At 32.1% G+C, this 23,343-nt stretch overlaps 2 protein-coding genes across 2 annotated transcripts; one reads left to right on the top strand and one right to left on the bottom strand.

The window, feature by feature from the left end:
- Positions 1 to 4,674: 4,674 nt before the first annotated feature.
- HELRODRAFT_175868 (hypothetical protein) lies at positions 4,675 to 9,474 on the top strand (the record flags this gene model as incomplete). Its single annotated transcript, XM_009023240.1, has 4 exons — positions 4,675 to 4,810; positions 7,855 to 7,956; positions 8,552 to 8,865; positions 9,304 to 9,474. The coding sequence occupies 4 exons, from the start codon at positions 4,675 to 4,677 to the stop codon at positions 9,472 to 9,474; spliced, it is 723 nt and encodes a 240-aa protein (XP_009021488.1).
- Positions 9,475 to 20,310: 10,836 nt separating this feature from the next.
- HELRODRAFT_175867 (hypothetical protein) lies at positions 20,311 to 22,640 on the bottom strand (the record flags this gene model as incomplete). The annotated part of the gene is made up of 2 exons (XM_009023239.1): positions 20,311 to 22,496; positions 22,565 to 22,640. The coding sequence occupies 2 exons, from the start codon at positions 22,638 to 22,640 to the stop codon at positions 20,311 to 20,313; spliced, it is 2,262 nt and encodes a 753-aa protein (XP_009021487.1).
- Between the last annotated feature and the right edge of the window lie 703 nt (positions 22,641 to 23,343).

Raw genomic sequence — 23,343 nt, 5'->3', positions numbered from 1 at the left:
GTCCAGTTTGTGCCAACTGCCATCATACAAAAGACCTGACACAGTTATCATATCATGAAAACCCATCTTTTCATTTTTCACTTGTGTCACAACGTGATTGTTCATCAACCTTACCATTATAAAATTTCCTGATAGATTTTCGCCATCGTCACTAATCTGCTCACCTTGATATAAGATTACTTCTGCACCAATTTTCGGCATGAATTCAATGGAAAAATGATTTTTAGCTGAGCATGCATTTATTGGTTGTAACCACATATAACCATCTCCAGCAAACGATTTGGTGGTTAGTTGACATTGAGGGCCATAATGACTAGACGGACAATGACATCTGGAATAGTGAAACAATTAAAAAAAAATAAAAAAATACAGCGTTACCTTCATGCAACGAACTGATGGTTCCAGGAAATAAATTTGCTATATAGAATATCTAAATATCTTTATATAGAAGTTGTTCTGTAAAAAATTCTACATTACTTAAAATTTTTGTATGTGCTATATATTTATTAAAAAAACCTTGTAGTCATTTATTTTTGTAACAAAAAGTAATAGTACGTGGTATAATCGCAAAAAATATGAAAAATAACTTATTGTACTTGCATTATATCTATCTAAACGGACAAAATGCAAAATGCGCTAATCAATAATGTAATATGTAACTTACAGTTTACTACGTTCAACAATCATTTTAAAATTTTGATGTCACCTTGAACTAAACTTTAATGATAATTCTTCAAAAAAAAATTCTCATTTATTTAAGCACTGAAATGTTTTACCAGGTACATTTATTCTGGTCAGGTTTTTTTTTTTAAATATAATTTTTTTTCGTTATAGAGACAGTTTTATATTTAAAATTCTAAGAGACAGATTCTGCATGGTTTCTGCCAAATATATATAGTGATTGCTTAGAAAAGATAAAAATTGAAAAGCTTTTCGCATTTGAAAATGTTTTTAATAGCGTGTCTAGCAAATAACGTTTTTCTTCAAACGTCCTAGTCTTTTAACATTTTTCATATAAGTAACGGTCATGAATTAATCAAGATCTTTCAAATTTTAAAAACGTTTATACTTAAATTGTTCTTAAATTCTATTTTACTCTTAGCCATTATAATCAACCCATTGCCAGTCGATCTCTAGCGATGAATATCAATTTGATTTTCTACTCCAATTTCCGTCAGACCGCCATGATAATGAACAGAAATCCTTACATTAAGTTCTTTACTATTTTGATGAATTAACGAACAATAAATAATCAGTATTCAATAATCACATGTTCAATCATAAAAATCTGAAAAGAATACGCATTAACATGCTAAATACAACAAACGTTTTACAAAATTACTAAGCGTGGATATTTCATTTTTATAAATTTCTCAGCATAAATTTTAGCTATAATACATTTACTTAAGCATTATTTGTTAATCATTAAAATTCTAGTGAAATTTCTAAAAAAAACCAAATATTAAAGCTTAACAATTGGAAGACCTCACTTAAGTGTAAACTAGTTTATCTTTCCATGAATATGAAATAAAAATTATATTAATTTAAATCGTTTAAATTTTCAACGTTTTTATCCTTATATTATACAGAATTTTTTTCAATGGTAGTACATTCAATAAAACATGCTGATGAGTTTTGTTGTTATTTCGATGCAAGCAAATATTATAGATCTTTGGTTTTTAATCATTTAAAAATTAAAAAAAAATTTAATTTGTAATTTTAGCTTATCTAGTAGGAAATAGAGAAGCATCAGAAATTTTAATTTCACTAAAATTTGTTATTTTACTTTTTTACGGTTTATATAGTTTTTAAATATGTAAAACAATTAGGTTAATATTTTGTGCATTCAAGTGTTTAAAAACTATAAAATTTAAAAATAACTAACTTATAATATGAATCCTTGATGACGCACTTTCCTCCATTCTTACACAACTTTTTACAACTTTTTAAACTTTTATGTTGCTCTCTACCCAGATTAGTTTTTTTAAATTGTAGTGCAACTCCTACAAATGACGTTTCATTAGTGTTTATGGTCCGGTCAACATTAGGTTCTATGTACAATTCGGACGTACAGCTCTTTAAACATTTTTCACTTGAACCATCATGTTGGTAATCCAAAAAGCAATTTTCAATGGGAGACATGGAAATATTCAGTCCAAGTTTCTTTTCAATCTTAGTGAGTTTAATCATATGAATATATATGGATAGATCTTTGGTTTTTAATCATTTAAAAATTACAAAAAATAGTAATTTGCAATTTAAGCTTATCTAGTAAGAAATAGAGAAGCACCAGAAATTTTAATTCTACTAAAATTTGTTATTTTATTGATATACATCAAACTTTAATGGAATTAAAATTTCTGACGCTTTTCTATTTCTTACAAGATGAGCTAAAAGCCATAAGAAATAAGCTGTAAGAAAAACACAAAACTAAAATTCCCAGACAAATCATGGACTACAATGATAAACTCTTACATTACAATAAAAGCCATTATAATTTACGATTAGACGAGTCAATACTCATAAACAAAGGTATCCGATAATAAATATTTAACAACGGGCAATTGGAATACTTCCCACAAATAAATTTAGAAAGAGGAATAAAATCGATAATGAAAACTGGTAAAAGTGTTATATTTATCGATAATGAAAACACTTAAGTTTTATATTTTACGATGTTGAAAATTGTAACACTAATTATTCACTTTAAACAAATAAGGAATCAGAATCAACAAAGTAGAGTAAAGGCACAGTATATATAAATATATATATATATATATATATAAATATATATATATATATACTATTTGTCACTATTTACTCTGTTTATGCATCGTAAGCCTTCTAGTCAGTGGGGTAGTAGTAATACCGATATATGAGTCATGTTGACGTGCACAGCCGTCAAAGGGGCAATTAAATATATATATATATATATATATATATATATATATAAATATATATATGTATATGTATATATATATATTTTTTACAATATTCTATAAATTCTACCGAATGTTTGGCGTTAACATGTTTGTAGTTCGGTTTTTCTCACTAAAGTTTTTTGGTGAACGTTTAGTTTATTAAAATTCAAAATAAACTTATTTTTCGAATTCATGCTGCAAATAAGGCCATATTTCGATTCCGAATGAATCATCATCAGTGCGATTGATGTTTATATAGGGAAATATTGACTATGTCAAAATGAACTTAAATGGAAATTAGGTGTCAGGTTTCTTTATTGGCTGGTCATCTAATTTGGTCTTCTTTTCTTCATCGATAGCATCATATTTTTCTTTGTCACTATTTACTCTGTTTATGCATCGTAAGCCTTCTAGTCAGTGGGGTAGTAGTAATACCGATATATGAGTCATGTTGACGTGCACAGCCGTCAAAGGGGCAATTAAATTCATATATTACGTGATTACGCTTTATTATATATATATATATATAAATTCGTAAAACGTAGGGGTGAAAATAGTTGATCTGTCATATATCTATATAAAACATTTGTATAGGGGAGGATTTTTATATATACATAACATGAATGTAATTGATGTGACATAAAAACTATTACCTGTCTAAAAATTTATCTTAGTTCTATGGAATTAAACGCGTAAACATTAAACTTTTTTACGTAGTAATTGACATTTTATTGATTTTTTTTACAATCAAACGTCTTACTATCGTAATTTATTGTTAAATTTCAGACAAATTTTTTAATCAAATGTCAATAAATTGACATGAAAAAGCAACTGGGACGATAATCGCTAAACGACCGGTTAAAAACTGATTGTTTACTACGTTATATATATATATATATATATATATATATATATATAATATATATATATCCATGATCCATACACTAACATACAGTACTCCAATAATGGCAAACAGAAAAATTTTTAAGAATAAAAATTTTATTTTTGATTCTTTGTTGTTACGTTTGGTATACTCAAGAACTTAAAATGAAAGAATTGATTACGTCGCTTAAAAAATATTTTAAAGTTAAAAAAGTTATTCAAAGTGTGAGCGTTTTAAAACATCGAACTCGCAATTGACCTGCCTGAATTTCCAGATTTTGCTGATAAAGAAATAATCTGCGACAGATTTTTGAGATACATCGGTTTGTTTAGTGCTCAAGACAGACAGGCTTCTTTGTTTTGTTGCAAATAATTTGTGTGGAATTATTTCTCGTGGCTCGAAAGTTGAGAAGTTTACATCGTAAAATCGCCCGGATGAAATTAAACCGGCCATACTAACTTTTTCAGTGCGCATGGCAACGTTTCAATGATGTACAGAAATAAGTGAAAACCATGCTGTACTGCACAGCTAAAGGTAATAATGTGACCTGTGGTGTGCGCGCCGATAGCAATTATGAAAATAATGGTTGACGAACGTGCATATGATTACGACAACGATAGTAATTTTAGTGAAATATCGACAAATTTGCGTCAGTGCGACGTAATAAAAAAAACGATCTACTTTTTGTTCAATGGTTGAACAGACCATCTACAGATAAAACGTCTAAAGATACTGTGGATACACTCACCCAATAAGTTTGAAATTTTTGTTGGTAAAGTTTTAATTTTAAAAAGAATATTTCATATGTCAAACATTATAATATGTTTTTTGTCTATCTTTGATCACATTGGGTAAATGTGAGGAAAAAAAATGAACTTGGCCAATCCTATCATCTCACCAGCTTATTCGACTACTTACAATTACATTTACGATCGCAAGTTTATCCTTCCCAGGGATAATTTTGACTGCAATGCACGTGATAACGTGAAGAAAGGAAGTAGTTATCGTAAGATGAAAATAATGACGCAGAGGTCAATCAACCAACCAACCAACCAACCAATCAATCAATCAATCAATCAATCAATCAATCAATCAATCAATCAATCAATCAATCAATCAATCAATCAATCAATCAATCAATCAATCAATCAATCAATCAATCAATCAATCAATCAATCAATCAATCAATCAATCAATCAATCAATCAATCAATCAATCAATCAATCAATCAATCAATCAATCAATCAATCAATCAATCAATCAATCAATCAATCAATCAATCAATCAATCAATCAATCAATCAATCAATCAATCAATCAATCAATCAATCAATCAATCAGCATATAAAGCGCTGTCTCCAAGATGTCTAATAGTGCTACTTAGTCAATTTTACAAACAGATGAGTCTTGAGATCCACTCTGCTTTGGCAAATGATGGTAAACTAGTTAGAGAAAAAAGTAGAGACTTTCAAAAAAGCAAACGCAAATTTAGCATAAGAGTGAGAATAAGAAGTAGAAAATAACAACAACCACGTCATCCATTCTCTACTACCACCAATTAAAACTACAACACAACCTTCGTCAACGCAAGCATAACTATCAAGTCGCCACCCAATCTACATATCAATCTTCATTACAAGACACCTCAAACATATTCACACTAAATGAAAAATTATCATTTACACAACTAGTTTTTATTCATCGATTACCTCACTAACTAGATCATCATCTAGTCCATTAATTTGCGTTTTTATACCATTACTTCATTTTATTGTCAATTTATTTTTATTATTTTATTATTATTTATTTTTTCTTTTTTATTTTATGTTTAAACATTTTTCTTTTTCCGTTTATTTATTTATTTATTTACTTATTCGTTTAATTTTATACTACTGCATGCATGCTGTAACAGTTTCTGCGTCTGTCAGATCCTGATTTTTAAAGAATAAAATAAAGATCGTGAACCGGGGTGTGAACGATCGTGAACCGGGGTGATTAGTTTAAATTAATATATCTGTTAAGTGTTTAGGAAATAATTTAGAATGAGACTTGCACATTAACAAGATATGAAGATATATCAGAAAAGATAGGGACACGAGCAACTAGACGAAAAACAGAGTTAAAAGTTTTCCTTAAATGATAGAGTGTAGAATCAGGAAAACAATACCAGAGCGAGTTACAAATCAATTTTAACCACTACTAACAGACTTATCATTGATAACAACAACAGCAAAAACAATAATACTAACAATAATGACAACAACAATTTTAATACAACACTCACCAACAATTCAATTATTGATAATTTAGATAAATTATCAAGAACAGTGATTTAAAGATTAACGTTATAAGTGAAGGTGATGTCAATTCTGATGTGCACATTTATTTCAGACATTAATTAAACCAAATATGTTGAAACGTTCAAGGGAAAGAGGGAAAACAAATTGTTAAACAAAAGGGATTTGGTGGCAAGTGATAGTTCAAGTTTTGATGAAATCTACCCACCGCGCATCAGGAAGGCGCATCTTATCTATTTGGATGATGACTTCAACGTTCATTGTTGATGAAGATGAGTTTTTCATCCCTCCATCACTGATCGGCAGGAAAGATGTAAGCAACAAATATTACAACATGCATTTGATCGTTCTACACCTCGTAAACTCAAAACAAAAATAGCCCTTGCTTCAAGTGCCAACAAAACCAAGAAAGGACCACGACGTCTACCTATAGCCGTAGAAACAGAAACAACAAAACCCAACATGACCCAAAAAGAAATAATGCAGGTTTCGAGAACAGTTACCTGGTATTGCTGGTCAACCCAAGGTGCTAAAAAAAAGCGATCCCCGAAACTCAAAGAAATTAAAAAATTGAAAATGTTCGTAAAAGGTCATTAACAAAATAAACGACGTAATCTACAGTATCCAAGATCGTAAAAGACAGAGGGCAAAGTTGAAAGTTATCCAGTTGGATAGATTAGCCTCTACTCGTCGGAAGACAAAAAACGCCTATGTCTGGAACTAACAGGTTAAAGTGGGAATAATGTTATATCCGCTGATTGTCGAATTGCGCTGCATAATTAATTTCAACTGATTGTCATTATTTTGATTTTTTAATTCCATGTTGTAATTAAATATCCTTGTAAAGCGCAATCGATGGTAAAAATTACAGCAATATAAGCACAGCCATAGTTGTAAAATATGAGACTGGAGTTGTTGGATTATGGAGCTGCGCTGTGAATTATTGGTGATCGTGCGACATCGAGATTAGCGAATTTTTTTGTGTTTCTATTACTGTTGGCATTCAAATAAACGTTTGAATAAGTCTGTGTTTGAAGCATTTGTGTTTATCTGTCAGAAATTAGTGAACTTACGGTAGAATGAATAATTTACTTGACGATCGAGCAAGTTACAGCACCATTGTTATTAAACATTTATAAGCGCTTTTTAAAAGTTTGTCAAAAACGCACATTTTATACGGGAAAATATAAAATGACAGACCAAACCATCTAACTATCTACAAACCATCTAAAACCTATAATGACATTAAATATATATGCATACATAAAAATATAAAATGGCAATTGTCATCTAAAAACCTATAATTGACATTTACTATATATGTGTAAACGTGTGCAACAAAACAGAAAAAGTCAACTGTCATTCAAAAAATGTTGATTAAGTATATGAGATTTCAACAATCTGCGGAACTCATAATACGCAATACTAGGTTGGCAAAGATGTAGTGGTAAACTGTTCTAAACATTAGGTCCTGCTACCGAATATTTCTTCCACCAGCCGCCAATCTTGTTGAAGAAACACTCAGCAGTTGCATATTATCAGATCTTAATCCAACTCTATCAGCTTGACCAATAGACCAATTGGCAAAAAAATTTTTCCTTATTTTTTAATTTCCTGTATCGTTAATCGATGACCCTATGGGAAAGCATCATTCGTACAAAAAATTAAAAGTCTGCGACTTTATCTCGAGGTGGTGCACCATAAAGGCATTTCATAAAAAATTTGTATTTGTACTTCGTCTACCTAAACGATAGTTTCAACATCTGGTAGTTCTTCAACTGATATATCAGATGAGGATGAGATTTGCATCATAGAAACGCCACGTCGATCTGGCAAAGAAACTCAACAAATGAGAGGTCAGTTGTAAAACCTAGCTACCGCGTGTGATAGAACTGGAATTTCTGATCGATCTGCTGCATTTATTGTTAACGCTGCCTCGCTTGATTTGAATGTCATTACTACAGACAATTAATCAAAGGTAATAGACAGAAGCAAAATACGTCGATAGCAAAAAAAAGTACGCAAACATTTGCAATATGCTGAGGGCAATAAAATTATTACAGCTATTTATTTCGAAAGTCGTAATGACAAGACTTTAGTCATGACTACTACTAATAAAACAGCACATCGGAAAACTATTATTGAGGAGCAAATTTCTCTCTTGTCAGAGCCAGATTCTGAATATATCGGTCATTTCTCTGTTGATTCTGGAAAAGCAAATACGATTGAAAAAAAGCATTGTTGATTTCCTTGAACTGAAATTTGAATTTCGTTCTTTCTTGGTGGCAATTGGATGCGATGGCACAGCGGTAAACACGGGACACAAAAATAGAGTCATTGTTTTACTATAAAAACACCTGAAACGACCTTTGCAATGGTTTGTGTGCCTGTTACACGCAAATGAATTACCGTTTCGTCATTTTTTCTCTAGTCTCGATGGTACTACAACAGGCCCTAAAAGCTTTTCTGGCAGCATAGGAAAAAGGCTCGACAACTGTCTCGACTTCAAAGTAGAAATATTTGAACCAATCCCAACAAAATTGCCAGACCTGAATACTGATTTGCTAAGTATCGATCAAAAATATCTGTATCAGATGGGCTCCGCAATTTCTGCTGGTACGGTATCACAAAACTTAGCAATTAAAGATCCAGAAAAACTGACACATTCTCGATGGTTGACTTGCGCAAACAGGATTTTTTGGTTATATATTGGAACAGCTAACCCGACAGAAAACTTGAAAGAATTAGTCAATTTTATCACGAAAGTTAACGCACCAACCTGGTTTGATATCAAGACATAATCATCTTGTAAATATGGTCCAATTCATGTGTTCAACATGGTTAAAAAGTGTTTGTATTTGCGTGATGACCTAAAAAACATTGTCTTTAAAACCGTTCAAAAAAATGCTTTCTTCGCTTCCCCAGACAATATATTCCTAGCTAAGTTACAAGATGATGCAGAACACATAAGAGAACTGGCTCTTTGGAAAATTTTAAAAGCAAGAAAATAATCCAAAGGGAAATAAGTTCGTGAATTAAAACTTCCAGAGCTTAAGAGCTCAAGCTATTATGATTTAATAGATTGAGCGATAGAAAAAATAACAGAACCTCCACTGACAATGAAATATAGCGACACAGAAATTTCAAATGACATTTCTTCAAAATATCTTCTTGAAATTGAAAAGTATCCTTGCCACACTCAGGCAGTAGAAAGGTGCGTCAAGCTCTTGACAGAGGCTTCAATATCTGTTTGTGGACCAGAAGCTAGAGATAGATTTATTCGAACCAGAATAAAAGCCAGGCAAGATATACAAATTTTCAACACCAAATCTCAGTATTTTGATAAAAAAAAAGGTGCGGAGACTTTGGAATAACAACATTAGAACAATTGTTTTTATTTTGATTTAATAATAACTATCAAATGTACTAGTAATTTTAAGTATCAGAATATAAAATATATAGAAGCATTGTGTAAAATAAAGTTTAGTTAGTAAATCAAAAGTTGATTTTTTTTCAAAGTTCAAACCAGATGCGCCACCAGAAGATTTTGATTTAAAAGGCTAAAATTTTGCGCGAACACATCTTAGACAATGGGTCATTGATTGGCAGTACAGGAGTATTAAAATTAAAAAAAAATTTTCACTCCACCCTATTGACCAAGCTTTGCAGAAATTTTCTGTCACAAATTTAGGTGCAAAACTTTGGTGCAAAACAAAAATTTTGGTGCAAAACAAAAATTTTGGTGCAAAACTGTTTAAATCTTTGTACGTGATGATTGCGATTTTATAAATTATTCTTTTGTTAATTGTAAGCCTGTGGAGATCACGAAAAATTGGTGCTATATGCTAAAATTACAATTTTCCAACAATAAACTTTGGTGCTTGATTTTGGATCGACTGCAATTCGGGAACTGACTTGTTAGACATACCATAAAAGGGACTGTTACAATAGTCAATTCTTGATTGAACGAAAGCACGTACCAGAAATTTCAGTGTATCTTTCAATGAATTTTTAATTAACCCAAGAATTTTCAAAAAGAAATTGAAGTTGAAAAATTAATAGACGATTTAATCAAATTAGAAAATAGGAAAGCAAAAACTTATAACATTTAATACAAATATTGTTAACGACCTAAAAGCGGAATGCCAAAAATTAAGAGGTAATTTTAAAAACAAGATTCTTACGAAGAAATTGATCAATTCTGCAGCAACTTTAAAAAATAACACTAAAATTATTATCCGAAAAGCTGACAAAACCCCAATGCATGTCATTATGGATAGAGATGATTATAATGACAAACTGAATGGCATTCTCGGCAACACTGATAAATTTGTTAAGATTAGAAGTGATCCAACTGCTAAACTTATGACAAAGTTGATGGAGATCATACGATGTCAACAGCTTATAAGACCAATAAGAAAATAATAAAATGGATTGCAAACGGTAATCTAAAAACTATCAATAAAAAAGATAAATTAAAACTTAAAATTTATTACACGAACAACAAAACTTCATCCCTTGTTCTTAAAAATAATTGCAATACTAAACTAGAATTGATAATGAGGAGCAGTCATCTAGTATATTCTTTTGATTGTAAAATATATCACAGAATATATCGGATTTACTACTACGACTTTATCAAGAAGGTTAACAATGGCGCATTAAAAATCATCTAATGGATTCACATCAAATAAAAATAACAAGGGAAATATTAAACTCAAATACCAAAGTGTTATTTTACAATCATAATATAAGCAATTTGAGAATGGCATAGGCTTTATTAACAGAAAAAAGAAACCCCGTAATAAACATCCAACAACAGGCTGTAACGATCTTACCAACAAAGAAATTACTCACACAAAGAAACAATGGTACTTAGAGTTCCTTTGTTAAAAATACTATTAAAACCAGATGAACTACATATAACAATATCACAAACTCTATTACATTGATGATGGTAAAGGTTACCGAAAAAAGCTTTTATGTAAAGGTATATATGAAAAATGCAGCCTAAACTAATTAGAAATTATATTATTAATTTGAATAAATTGAATAATATTGATAAAATAATTGTTTGAAAATTGAAAAACTTATTTACGAACTCAACAATGCGGAAAATGCGGTGATATTTCTTAATAACGGTCTGAACCCTATATATATAAATATATGCTCGGTTGAAGATTACACCCCATTTTGCAGTTAGTAGTTTTTTAAATAAAATTTCAACAACACGAAGCTGTTTTGTTTCAACTTTATTAAACTGTGAAGTTTGGCTGACGGTCGTTTCGGCTAATGCCATCGTCGTAGCCTAGATTGTAAAACCAAATGAGGAGTTAATAATATAAATTATAAGAAATAGAAAGTAGAATATTAGATATTAAAATGAATAAATAAATGAATAACAAACTATATTTTAAAATTAACTCATTATATTGTTGAAAATAAAATAAACGAATAAATTTAAAAGAAAAATTAAGAATAAAATTGTTTGTGTATTATCGTAGTTGAAGTGTACGTAGTTAGCATAGTGACAAGAAGTAATGCAGAAATTATGGAAAGTCGATAATAATATTTAATGATATGACAATAATTATGGAAAGTCGATAATAATATTTAATGATATAACAATTTATTGAAGAATTATTAGATATTTAACAATTGGATATAATATTATTTAGCAATAAATATGTATAAAGAAATATTAAGACGTGGCAAATAATGAAGTTAGTGAACAAATTGTTTGAGTTTACTACTACTTCACTGAAGGCTTACGATGCATAAACAGAGTGGTGCTATCAAATCTCATTTGGACTCAACACACTCAATCACAATTAGCCGTGAAATCCTCGACAGCAACACCAAAGTAATTTACCAGAGCAGCAACTACACGCATCTTAAAATTGCAGAAGCAGTCCTAATTGACATCAATAAACCAAAAATAAATATACAACAAAAAATGACAACCTCACTTCCAACCCGGCGCTTAACCAACAACGAAAACAAAGAAGTAATAAAAACTAGCATCGTAAATAGTGACAAAGAAGAATATGATGCTATCGATGAAGAAAAGGAGACCAAAGAAGATGACCAGCCAATAACGAAACCTGACACCTAATTCGCATCAAAGTTCAATTTTACAACACCAAATTTAATTTTTACAACGTCAAAGTTCATCTTGAAAAAGTCAATATTTCCCTATATATACAGCAAGGAGCACTGATGATAATTCATTCGGAATCAAAATATGGCATTATTTTCAGCATGAAATCGAAAAATAAGTTTATTTTGAATTTTAATAAACTAAACGTTCACCAAAAAACTTTGGTGAGAAAAATCGAAAAAACGAACTAGAATATAGTAAAAATTATGGTCTATTACCAACATATATATATATATATATATATATATATATATATATATATATACACACAAAATTAGAGTCAGTTAATTTAGAGTCAGTAAATTAGAGTCAAAAAAGGTAGAAAATTTAAAGTTTAATAAAATATAAAATTATAATATGAAGTAAGAAATTAAAAAAAAGCACAACCAAACGAAAATGAAGTCAAGGCTCTTAAGATGGTTTTTCCTAAATAACATTGCTGTTAGCCTGATAATGCTATCCCATTTCATCAAATGAGTTAAATAAATTCTGGCGGATTAATGTTTGTATTTAAAAAGATAATAAATGCAAATTGGGCCAATTCTTTCAATGATATTTGTGTGTGTGTGTGTGGTATTATTTTATAGAATTCGAAGAAGTGTTTGTTGTTGTAAGAACTACTTGACAAGATGAGTCATTTTAATTATCATAAAAATCTTATATACAAAACTTTAAAAATTTAGACATGTTTTGTCAATACATTAGAATATGACATAAAAATAGAAAATAACTTCAGTTTGGTGGAAGAAGAGCAAACCATTCAATTTTTCAGGAGACATTAGTAAATCTTTAGTTGCATATATTACATCAACTGATGCAATAATATCTTGGTCGTACTGAGGTTGATGTGAAATTAAAGTTAATATTTGAATGCTACTGATAGGAATATTATGTAGAAAGGACATAGCATTACAGAACACATCAATCAATGCATTTGATGTTGACGGATTCTTTGTAATAAATTCTTCTGCTGTTGTTCCTGAATTGACAAATTGTTTAATGCTGTTAAAAAATCTATAAAAGTAGCTCACACAATCAAAAAATTTGCTTCATTGTAGTAATATACTCAATAGATCATTATTTTTATCATTTCCAAATTATGAAGCTAATGAAGTTATTAAGCGTTTTTGTTTCCGAAATTTCATTGATTCTTATTCTAATTTTTATATTTATATAATAAAATAACTAAATTAAAATTAAAAAAAGATTTGTTTTGAAAAATTAAGAAAAAATTTGTCTTGAAAAATTTTAGTTTTTGCGGAATTAAAATGGGTTTAATTGTTTATGCTTTATAGCAAATTACACTCCTGTTCTGTACAAAAGTATTGTCTAATTTATATTTCATGAAAATTTTAACACGTGAACTGGGTGTGTGGTTATTTTCCGTTTTTTAGCATAAATAATGTTTGCTTTAAATATATCTCTATTTAGTTAACTAATATATCGCACAATACTTAGAAATAACTGCTTAGTAAATCTATCTATCTTTATATATATATATATAAATATATACATACATTTATATATATATATATATATTTATATACAATGCTATATATATATATATAAAATGCTATTTTATAAATACAATATAAAAGAACAAGTTATGTTCAAACGCGTAAAACTCAAGAACAGCTGAACTGATTTTCGTCAGTTTATATTTTTTTTATTTGTCTTAAATTTTGAAATAATCTTTTTATGTTTAAATGATGATGGCGATAACGATGACAGTTAATTATAGCCTACTGCGCAATCCATAGACACCTTAAATTAATGACCGACGGCACCATATTTCAAACTTGGGTTCATCGCGAAACTTGAGGTCATTTTCTATAGAAGTCAAACCATTTCACCATATAACGTAAAACTGGTATAAACAACAAAAACCTTCAACAAAGTTGTTTTTTTTACAAACTTGTGTACATTAAAATATTTTATTAAAAACAAAATATATTTTTAAAACAAATTTCCAACTTTTACGGGTGTTTTTTAACAAAATCTCCTAAATTTTGTATGCACATGAAATAATCACTGTACGTAGACATCGCCATGTAGTGTATCTATCCTGATTCTGTTTGCCTTGTCTGTATCAGTAGCCAGCATAAGTGGATTTTGAAAAGGCTTATCAGAATGCAATAAGCAAACTAGTCGGTTGTTTAATCCACCTTGGACAATGTCTTTGGCGTAAGGTGAGAGAAGAAAATTTTAATACTGCATATAGAGAAGATGAAAACGAACAATTATTTGTAAAAATGATGTTAGCTCATTCATTACTGCATTTGAAAATCTAAGTGAAGCTTGCCCCGATGTTGTTGAAAGAGTGTACAAATATTGGGAAAGTAATAAATTGGTCGCAAAAACCAAAATCGCCGAGTGGCACCAAGATTTTCAGTGACATTTTGGATCGCTCCGCATCGGTTGCAAGAAAACCTGCCAAGAAAAAATAACTCAGTTGAGGGGATCTTCGTATACAAACAGCTGTCGAACCAGTTGCCATCATCTTTCAACAGATACTACAAGCCAACTCAGTCGACTAAATTTGTGCAATCCGTGGCGTCGAACAAGAGCAAGACCAACATAATGTTCTCTCATGTGTACTGCGTCGGACCACGAATATGGAACAACCTCCTGAAACGAGGATTCTTAAATCGTGATTTTAATATTTTTTCTTAAAAAAAACTTAAAAACATTTTTGTTATCAGATTGATAAGAACGTTTAAATGAAAACTAACATGCCATTAAAAAAAATATTAACGTTTAATAAAAAGCGTAAACATTTTTATTCTTAGAAATAGGTAATTTGAATTATTTAATTGTGCCTACCAAATATTAGTTACATCACTATTACCAATTATCGCAATAATTAATTTAATTAGAATATTTGTATATTACTTGCCGAACATTTTGTTTAAACATAGAAAATTTTTACATCAGTTACAGGACATTTTGTTAATATGAAACATTTCTGTTTAGGTGCCATACCAGATGAATTTTATTTATTTATTTGAACATTACCGAATTTACAGGAAAAAAAATACATAGTATTATACATGCATACTACGATACATTCGTACAATTGCTTCACAAGTATAACCACGAAGATAATGCATTATACCATGGCAGATTGAAAATAATTTCCAAAAACAATAAATTAACACTAGCAGTGTCACCATAAATGCAAACTTATAAACCAAGATATAATAAAATTCTTTATCCATCTAACCTCATTAATCCCATCCTACACCTGAATAGCATAGAATTAACTACATATTTCCCATGCAATAGAAAAAGTAAACAAACATTCATACATCCATCTAATTTCCTTAACTTCCCCTACCCATATACCAACTCATATACCCACCTACTCATGAATCATTAATTATTATATCAGATAATTACATTAGAACCTAGAAATTTCATTAACTATTTACCAACCAATAAAAAAAACCAAACAATCATATGAAAAACAATAGTAATAATAAGAAAGTTGTGAAGTCAATATAAAATATAATTAACCAAAAAATTTATAAATGAAATACGCACATGCATTCAACCATAAAATGGGTAATGAAATAATCAATCCAAGTCAATCATACATATTCCCAGTCATTACTGATAAAAAATAAAACAAGTACATATTTTTACCTATATTTATGCTCATATTTTTACCATATGATAATTATTACATTAACCTCATGATAATGAGTATTATAAATGTTGCATAAGTAATTCTCTCATTAATCCACTCCCATCCATCCATGAAAAATTCTTATTCAATCATACTAATAGATTAAAAATCTCAAACCATTCCTACTTATCAACACACACATCCAATTGAACCGTCAGTTTAAAAGTATCACCTATATTGAAATTTAGCATCACCCCAAAACAAATCCAAACGAGATTTAAAAACACTTGTATTTGGAGAGTCAACAACAGATTGTGGGAGTCTATTCCAGTCCGCGACTACTCTGTTACAAAAAAAATATTTTCTAACATCCTTGTGAGATAAACCTGTTGACAACTTCTTATGATGCCCTCTAGTTCTCCCATCATTATTGAGCAACATGAACGAATGATCAGTATCTGGATTGGCCACCAACATTTTATATAAAAAAATCAGGTCCGCTCTAGTTCTTCGATATTTCAAAGAATGCAAGTTCAATTTTTTTAATCTATCAATATACTCTAAACCATAACAAGAACGGATAGATCTAGTAGCTCTTCTTTGAACTTTTTCAATCATTTGTATTAGGTTTATGTGATGTGGGCACCAAACCTGTACCGCATACTCTAGATGTGGTATGACCAAGCCTTTGTAGAGACATAGGTAAGCTTCTTCATCAATAAGTCTAAAATGCCTGTTTATGATGCCCAACATTGTGTTGGCTAACTTAACTTTACTATATATATGATCTCTAAAAGTGAGTTTATCATCAACAAACACACCTAAGTCTTTTATTACTTTGACTACTTGGATCACTTGTTTGACCTGGGCAGAATCCCACATTTCATAAATATTATATTTATTTTCGAACTTCAATACGCAACATTTATCTACATTTGGAATCATACGCCAGACATTTAGCCAATTTTGCATATTGATCACATTTAGTTGCATGGCTTTAAGTCATCTGGACAATTGATAATTTTAAACATCTTTGCATCATCCGCAAAAAGATATATATTCTCACATGCTGAAGGGAGATCATTAATATAAATTGTAAACAGTAGAGGTCCCAGGATACTACCTTGGGGAACTCCACTAGTAGCATCAAACTTTGGAGACAATGCATCACCCACTCGCACCCTGAAGTTTCTCTTCTTAAGACATTCACTTATCCAAACAAGAATTTTGTTATCGAATCCATATTTCTTTAGTTTCAGTAACAAACAATTGTGAGATATCCTATCAAAAGCCTTCTCGAGATCAGTGTATATGACGTGTACCTCCTCATCACAATCAACACCCATTGTAACTTTATCCAAAAATGTCAGCAACTGAAGAGTCGTCGATCGTCCGGACAAAAACCCATATTGATTTCAGTGAAATAATTGATTTCGTCAGAAAATAATTCAAAACATGGTTTTGATTCCATCATTTTACAACACACAGAAGTAAGAGAAATAGGCCTGTAGTTACTAACCAAACTTTTACTTCCTTTTTTGTGTATTGGTATTACTATGCTAGCCTTCCAATCTGCTGGAATCATACCGGTATCTAGTGAACATTGAAAAATTTGCCTAACTGCAGAAACAACAACTGTTTTACTTTCCAACAATATCCGTGAATGAATATTATCAGGCCCTGCAGATTTGTTCTTATCCAATAATGAAATCTTTTTAGACACTACGTCATCATTGAACCGCAATTCATCCATTCCGGCAGCCGGAACCAATGGATATAACGAGTCATTATAATTAACCTCATTGTCAAGTTTATACAAATTCTATTATGGTCATCCTGCTTTCTTTAAATTTTTCAATTTTGAGAAACAAATAAAATATCGTTTCGTTTCGTTTCATACAGAATATATATATAAGTGGTCGAAGGAGGCTAAGAATCCCTGGGAAGTATACAATAGCGGAGGGATGTTGCAGAAAAATTCAGATTGGCCCCTCTATGGTATTTAGACCTGGAACGCTCAATGATGGATCACTGACTAGCCGAAGCATGGAAATCGCAGAAATGCTCGAGCGTAGAAGAATTTACATCTGTTGCCTTCAGGAGACCCGATGGGAATCGAATGGTGTCTGTCATATCAACTCGGACAAAAAAAAATGTAAACTATTCTGGAATGGTCAAAAGACAGCCAAAAATGGTGTTGGAATTTTTGTCAGAGAACCGCTAGCCCAACAAGTATTGGATATTAAAAGGATTAACTCAGGTCTCATGTAGATCAAGCTTCGCCTAGAAAAACAAACAATGACTATTTTTTCTGCATACGAACCACAGACAGGCGAATCAGAAGAGATGAAAAATGACTTATGGGCTGCGTTCTCTGACACCATCTCAACAGTACCAAAATCTGAAACAATCCTGATTGGAGGCGATCTCAATGGCCACGTTGGAGAGAAAACAGATGGTTTTGACAACGAACATGGCGGTTTTGGCTACGGAAAACGGAATAAAAACGGCAACCGCATTCTTGAGTTTGCTGAAAGTCACGGGTTTTGTTTACTGAATACATATTTTAGAAAGAGGTTGGAACATCTCATAATATACAAAAGTGGACCATCAGCCACGCAAATTGATTTCTTCGCTGTCAAGCAACAACACCGAAGGCTATTTAAAAACGTCAAAGTTATACCTACGAATCATGTGTCGCCCAACATAGACTCCTTGTGGCAGACCTGGTTGTTGAACTGTCAAAACATAAGTCTAAACAAATGCTTCGGAGAATTAAAACGTGGATGCTGAAAAGAAATATTCATCGAGAAAAATTTCAACAGATTGTCGCCACACAGTTAGACCACCAATCGCAAGCCAGTACAGGTTGGAGCAACGGTGAACAAATGAAATCTCTGTATTGTATAACAAAACAAGCAAAGCGTACGAAAAAAGACATAGTTGGTGCCTCATGTATTAAAAATGACAAAAATGAGATGGTTCTTGAACAAGATGAGATCAAGCTACAGTGGAAAGAATACTTCAACCGTGTGTTAAACGAAACAAATCCCATCAGTGTTAACTTTGACGCTCCACCCATCGAAAGTCCGATTCCGGACATCACTGTAGAGGAGCTTACAGAAGCTCTGAAAGCTATGAAGGATGGAAAGGCAGCAGGGCTTTCTGGACTCACAAATGACATTATCAAAGCATCTGGCACTGCAGTTATCCAAACGTTACTACAACTTTGCCGTGAAATCTGAAGAAATTGCTCAATGCCGACTGAATGGAACTATAGCATGACAGTCCCGCTATACAAAGGCAAAGGTGATCCATTGAACTGTTCATCATATCGGGGTATACGTCTGTTAGAACACCCCCTGAAAATTGTCAAAAAAATCATTGAGAGAAGATTAACGTCGTGCATCACAATCGGAAATTATCAATTTTGTTTCCTAGCGGAGAAATCAACAATTTATGCAATTTACATCCTTCGGCAACTGCAAGAGAAGTACATCGCAAAGCATCAACAACTATCACATATTTTTGTGACTTTGAAAAAGCAATTGATCACGTTCCCGGTGAAGCAATCAGTCTACGTCGAAAACTCATGAAAATGCTCCAATGGATGCAACGAATTAGTCTGAAGGACCACATCAAATCTACCGAAATCCTGCGTCGTGCTGGTTTAGATGATATAAAGGTGGTTTGGTCATGTCAAACAAAGTGGAAACAGTGTCATAACTTCTCTTTCAGATGTTGAAGTACCTGGCGCACGTCCCAAAAGCAGCCCAAAGAAGTCCTGGTCGCAAACATTCGAGCAACACATGAAAGCTCTAAATTTAAATGAAATGGATACAACTTATCGTCTAATTTGGCGCAAAAAGTTGATGGCAAAAAAAAAACGTCCTACTTCGGGGAACCGGGTCTCTGGACCTTAAACAAAGATTAATTGATATATATATATATATATATATATATTTATATAAATATACATATATATTAGGGTGGTTCAAAAAAAATTTTTTTTAATATTTAAGTGCACACCCCCTATATTTTTTCCTTAGCTGAAAGTTAGCATGTGTGCAAAATTTCATTCAATTCTGACAATATTTAGAGGTTGCTCAATGACATTCAGTTTTTCACCATATTTAGCATATAAGCGGTCAGTGCTACAATTTTGTGTTTAATGTTTATTTTGCAGTAAAATGAACAACATTCTTGTGAAAATCATGTAAGATTTAACAGTTCTACAAATTTATACTCAAAATAACAAAATATTCAACACTAAACAAACAGTTCTCACAAGGTAAAGGCAACTTGATTATGCCAAACGAAAGTTCAGTACTGTTAATCTTTGATTGAGAAACTGAAATTAACTTGAGGCAATTAATGTACTCAGTTTATGTTTTTCTGTTAATCACTCATAGTATGTCAGACTCAAAACATAGCAGCAGCTGCTTGAGCACTGGCTAATGTGCGCTTAGAGGAGTCCGGAATACGTGTTCGATTGTCCTCCACCACCTGTATCAGTTTTTGCAGTTCTGTTTCATTTTTGGTTATAGACTGGTTAAAATTTGTCATGAGTGCCACAGTGCGTTCTGCAGTGTCATTAACGACCTTAAGTGACTTCACAACATTGGCTACTTTTTGAAATAAAGGAAGATCATTCCAAGAGTCTGGTTCAGTTTCACGCAAGATAGCAACATCCATTCCAAGTGATAACAATGCAGCACGAGATGTACCTGATACCAGATCATGCAGTGGTTTGCTTTTCACCTGTTCCAGTTCAGTTGCAGGATATTTGACACCTCGCACACTCCAGTCAGAATCTACTGCAGTCATTGCTTCTACAATCAACTGCTTCTCAGCATTTGCAACCTTATTTGAGAACAATGACAGCCAAACCATTTCTGTACCGAGATACCACAGATGATTCTTCAACTTTTTTGTGGCAGCACTTGCTACATTCTTGTTGATTTCAGAGTATTGTTCAATTCTGCTCAGATGTTGCAGGTCATTGACTGGTGCATCACTGGGTATTGGGCACAACATCCATGCTGGCACATATATATGGGTTGCAAATAGGCAGAATTCAGTTAAACTTTTTGTTTCAGTTGTTGTTAGCTTGAATTCATTGCGGAACAAATACATTTTGAGACAGTAGATCACTTTGGCCATCCATCTGGCCATGTGATATGCTCCAGGAACACGGAAATGGTACTTGCCATCAGTCTGCATTGGATAATCCAGCACTAAGAGACAGAGTTCAACCAACTCCTTGTAATCCTCTCGTGGGATGTATGAGCTGTCAGCTGAAAGAAAACATGTCAAAGATGGTACTATGTCAGACCGCATCATCTGTAGCAATGAGTGGTTCATCCTGTCATCATCAAGTGGCTTGTGGTTTGACTGATTTATATTTGGCCAGTAGGCTCGAAATCTTTCAAACATTCCAATGTTGGGGCCACGGCTTGGACCAAACAGAACTGTGAAAACTTCACCGATTATCAATTCATGTACATGATGACGACAAGCAAAGTGCAAGAGATTTCTATGGAGCAGTTTCTCCAGCAAAACACATGCTCCACTTGACGTCCCAGTATTGGCAGCAGTAGTATCAAAGCACATGCCTATAATGTCTTCACTAACGTCCCATAATTTGAGCAACTGAAAAGTTGCATTGGCCTGTGCTTGTCCCGTGCTTGATGCAATTTTAACAATTCCTAAGATTTTCTCCACATTACAGCCAGTCACATCAACAGCCAGTCTATCAGTTCTGGAGTGTAGATCATCATTCATGATCTTCCCATCCCAGTGAACCAGAAGGGGGTTTCTGTCACGATCCTGAAATTGTTGACGAATACTGCTGTCAATGGTTGATCGATGTTGCTGTCGTTTACGATGAACTGTGGAACGTGACAGAGATGTATCCCTGATGTCTTGCCCACTAGCTTGTGCAATGGCTGCCGCTAATACTGTGAACTTTCTATCTGACAGGTTTATTCTATCCAGTGCTGAAGCAACATCTGGCGACGACAACATATCCTGCACAGTTCGTGTTTTTTTGCTGGCACTGCTTGACAGACTGTCTTCTACTTCACTGATCTGCTTTTTGTAGTACACTGGAATTTCAATTTCATAGTTGTCCTCTGTGTCCTGCTGTTCACTATCACTGTCATCAGAACTAGATAAATGTAGTGAGGTACTTTCTGTCATCCGCTCCTGCTCTCGCTCTTTTCTCTCTTCTTCTTTGCATTTACGTTGTTCTGTGCGCTCTTCTTTCTTGGTCAGGTCTTTATCAATGCCACTCATTTGCATTCGTTGACTGCCCCTCTGGTCTTCAAGAAATTCTATATCTTCCTGAATTCGGATGAGCTGCATGGCGTGTTGGTAAGCAATATCAAACAGCATGTGCTCCTTTTCTTCAAATTCCTTCTCTCGTGCTCGTCGTGCTTCACTTTGTCTGTTTTTGTTCTTTTTTATTAGCTTGTAGTCATCAACTACCGACTTTACTTTTTCTACAACATGAGTATGGTAGGTTGTTGGTATTCTAGCCTTGTTCCACATGTCCATGACCTTATCTGACGACAATTTTGCACTTTCAGGCACAGTTTTCTTTTCTACTTGATGATAATAAAAAACATTCCCAGGACATCACCTGTTGTAGGCAATACATTTACTGGAAGTTCACTTTGTAACTGTCCAATTAGCCATATGTTAGTCATGCTGCGTGTTTTAAGAGCACCACAGTTTGAATTAGAAGCCATTTTATACGTAGTTAAATATGTACAGTACCGGTATTTCAAAATCACCTCAAATTACTAGTAAATCGACACATGCAGATATTTATCCTATTTTACTTTTTGCTGACAACAAATATGGTGACCATAGAATATTTAATAATAATAATGCATTTTAAAATATCTAATATCTATGTTTTGAAAACATAGATATTAGATATGGTAGATGGACATCTAACCAACTTTTGATACTTTTCCAGTTATATTTGTATTTGGTTTCGAAATAATGAATTATCACATTTTTATATAATTTTGAGATGCATGAGCAACCTTTAAATTTAATTTGATTTGTTTTATTTTTGGTTTGTAAGTTTTTAGGACCCAATGGAAACTTTTCAGAGGGTGTGCACTCAAATCAGACAAAAAATTTTTTTCCCCATTCAAATGTGAACCACCCTAATATATATATATATTATTATGTATAATTTTGATAAAAATCAGCATGTTTGGCGTTAACTTCCACATTAACTTTTCGATTTTTCTAACGGCTGATCATAAATCATTTTCAAGTTTTTTATTTCAAAACTAAAATTTTTGTTTATTTTATGCATGAAGAACAGAAAAGTTTTTTTGGTATTCCTATTCCATCTTCTGTGTTCAAATTGATATGTTGTGTTTGTGCCCAGATGCTCAAATATATATTTATATATATATATATCAACAATATATC

Source organism: Helobdella robusta, assembly GCF_000326865.2.
Source record: "Helobdella robusta unplaced genomic scaffold HELROscaffold_35, whole genome shotgun sequence".
Taxonomy (NCBI): Eukaryota; Metazoa; Annelida; class Clitellata; order Rhynchobdellida; family Glossiphoniidae; genus Helobdella; species Helobdella robusta.
Note: the sequence above shows the minus strand (reverse complement) of the source record. Positions and strands in the feature narration are given on the sequence as shown.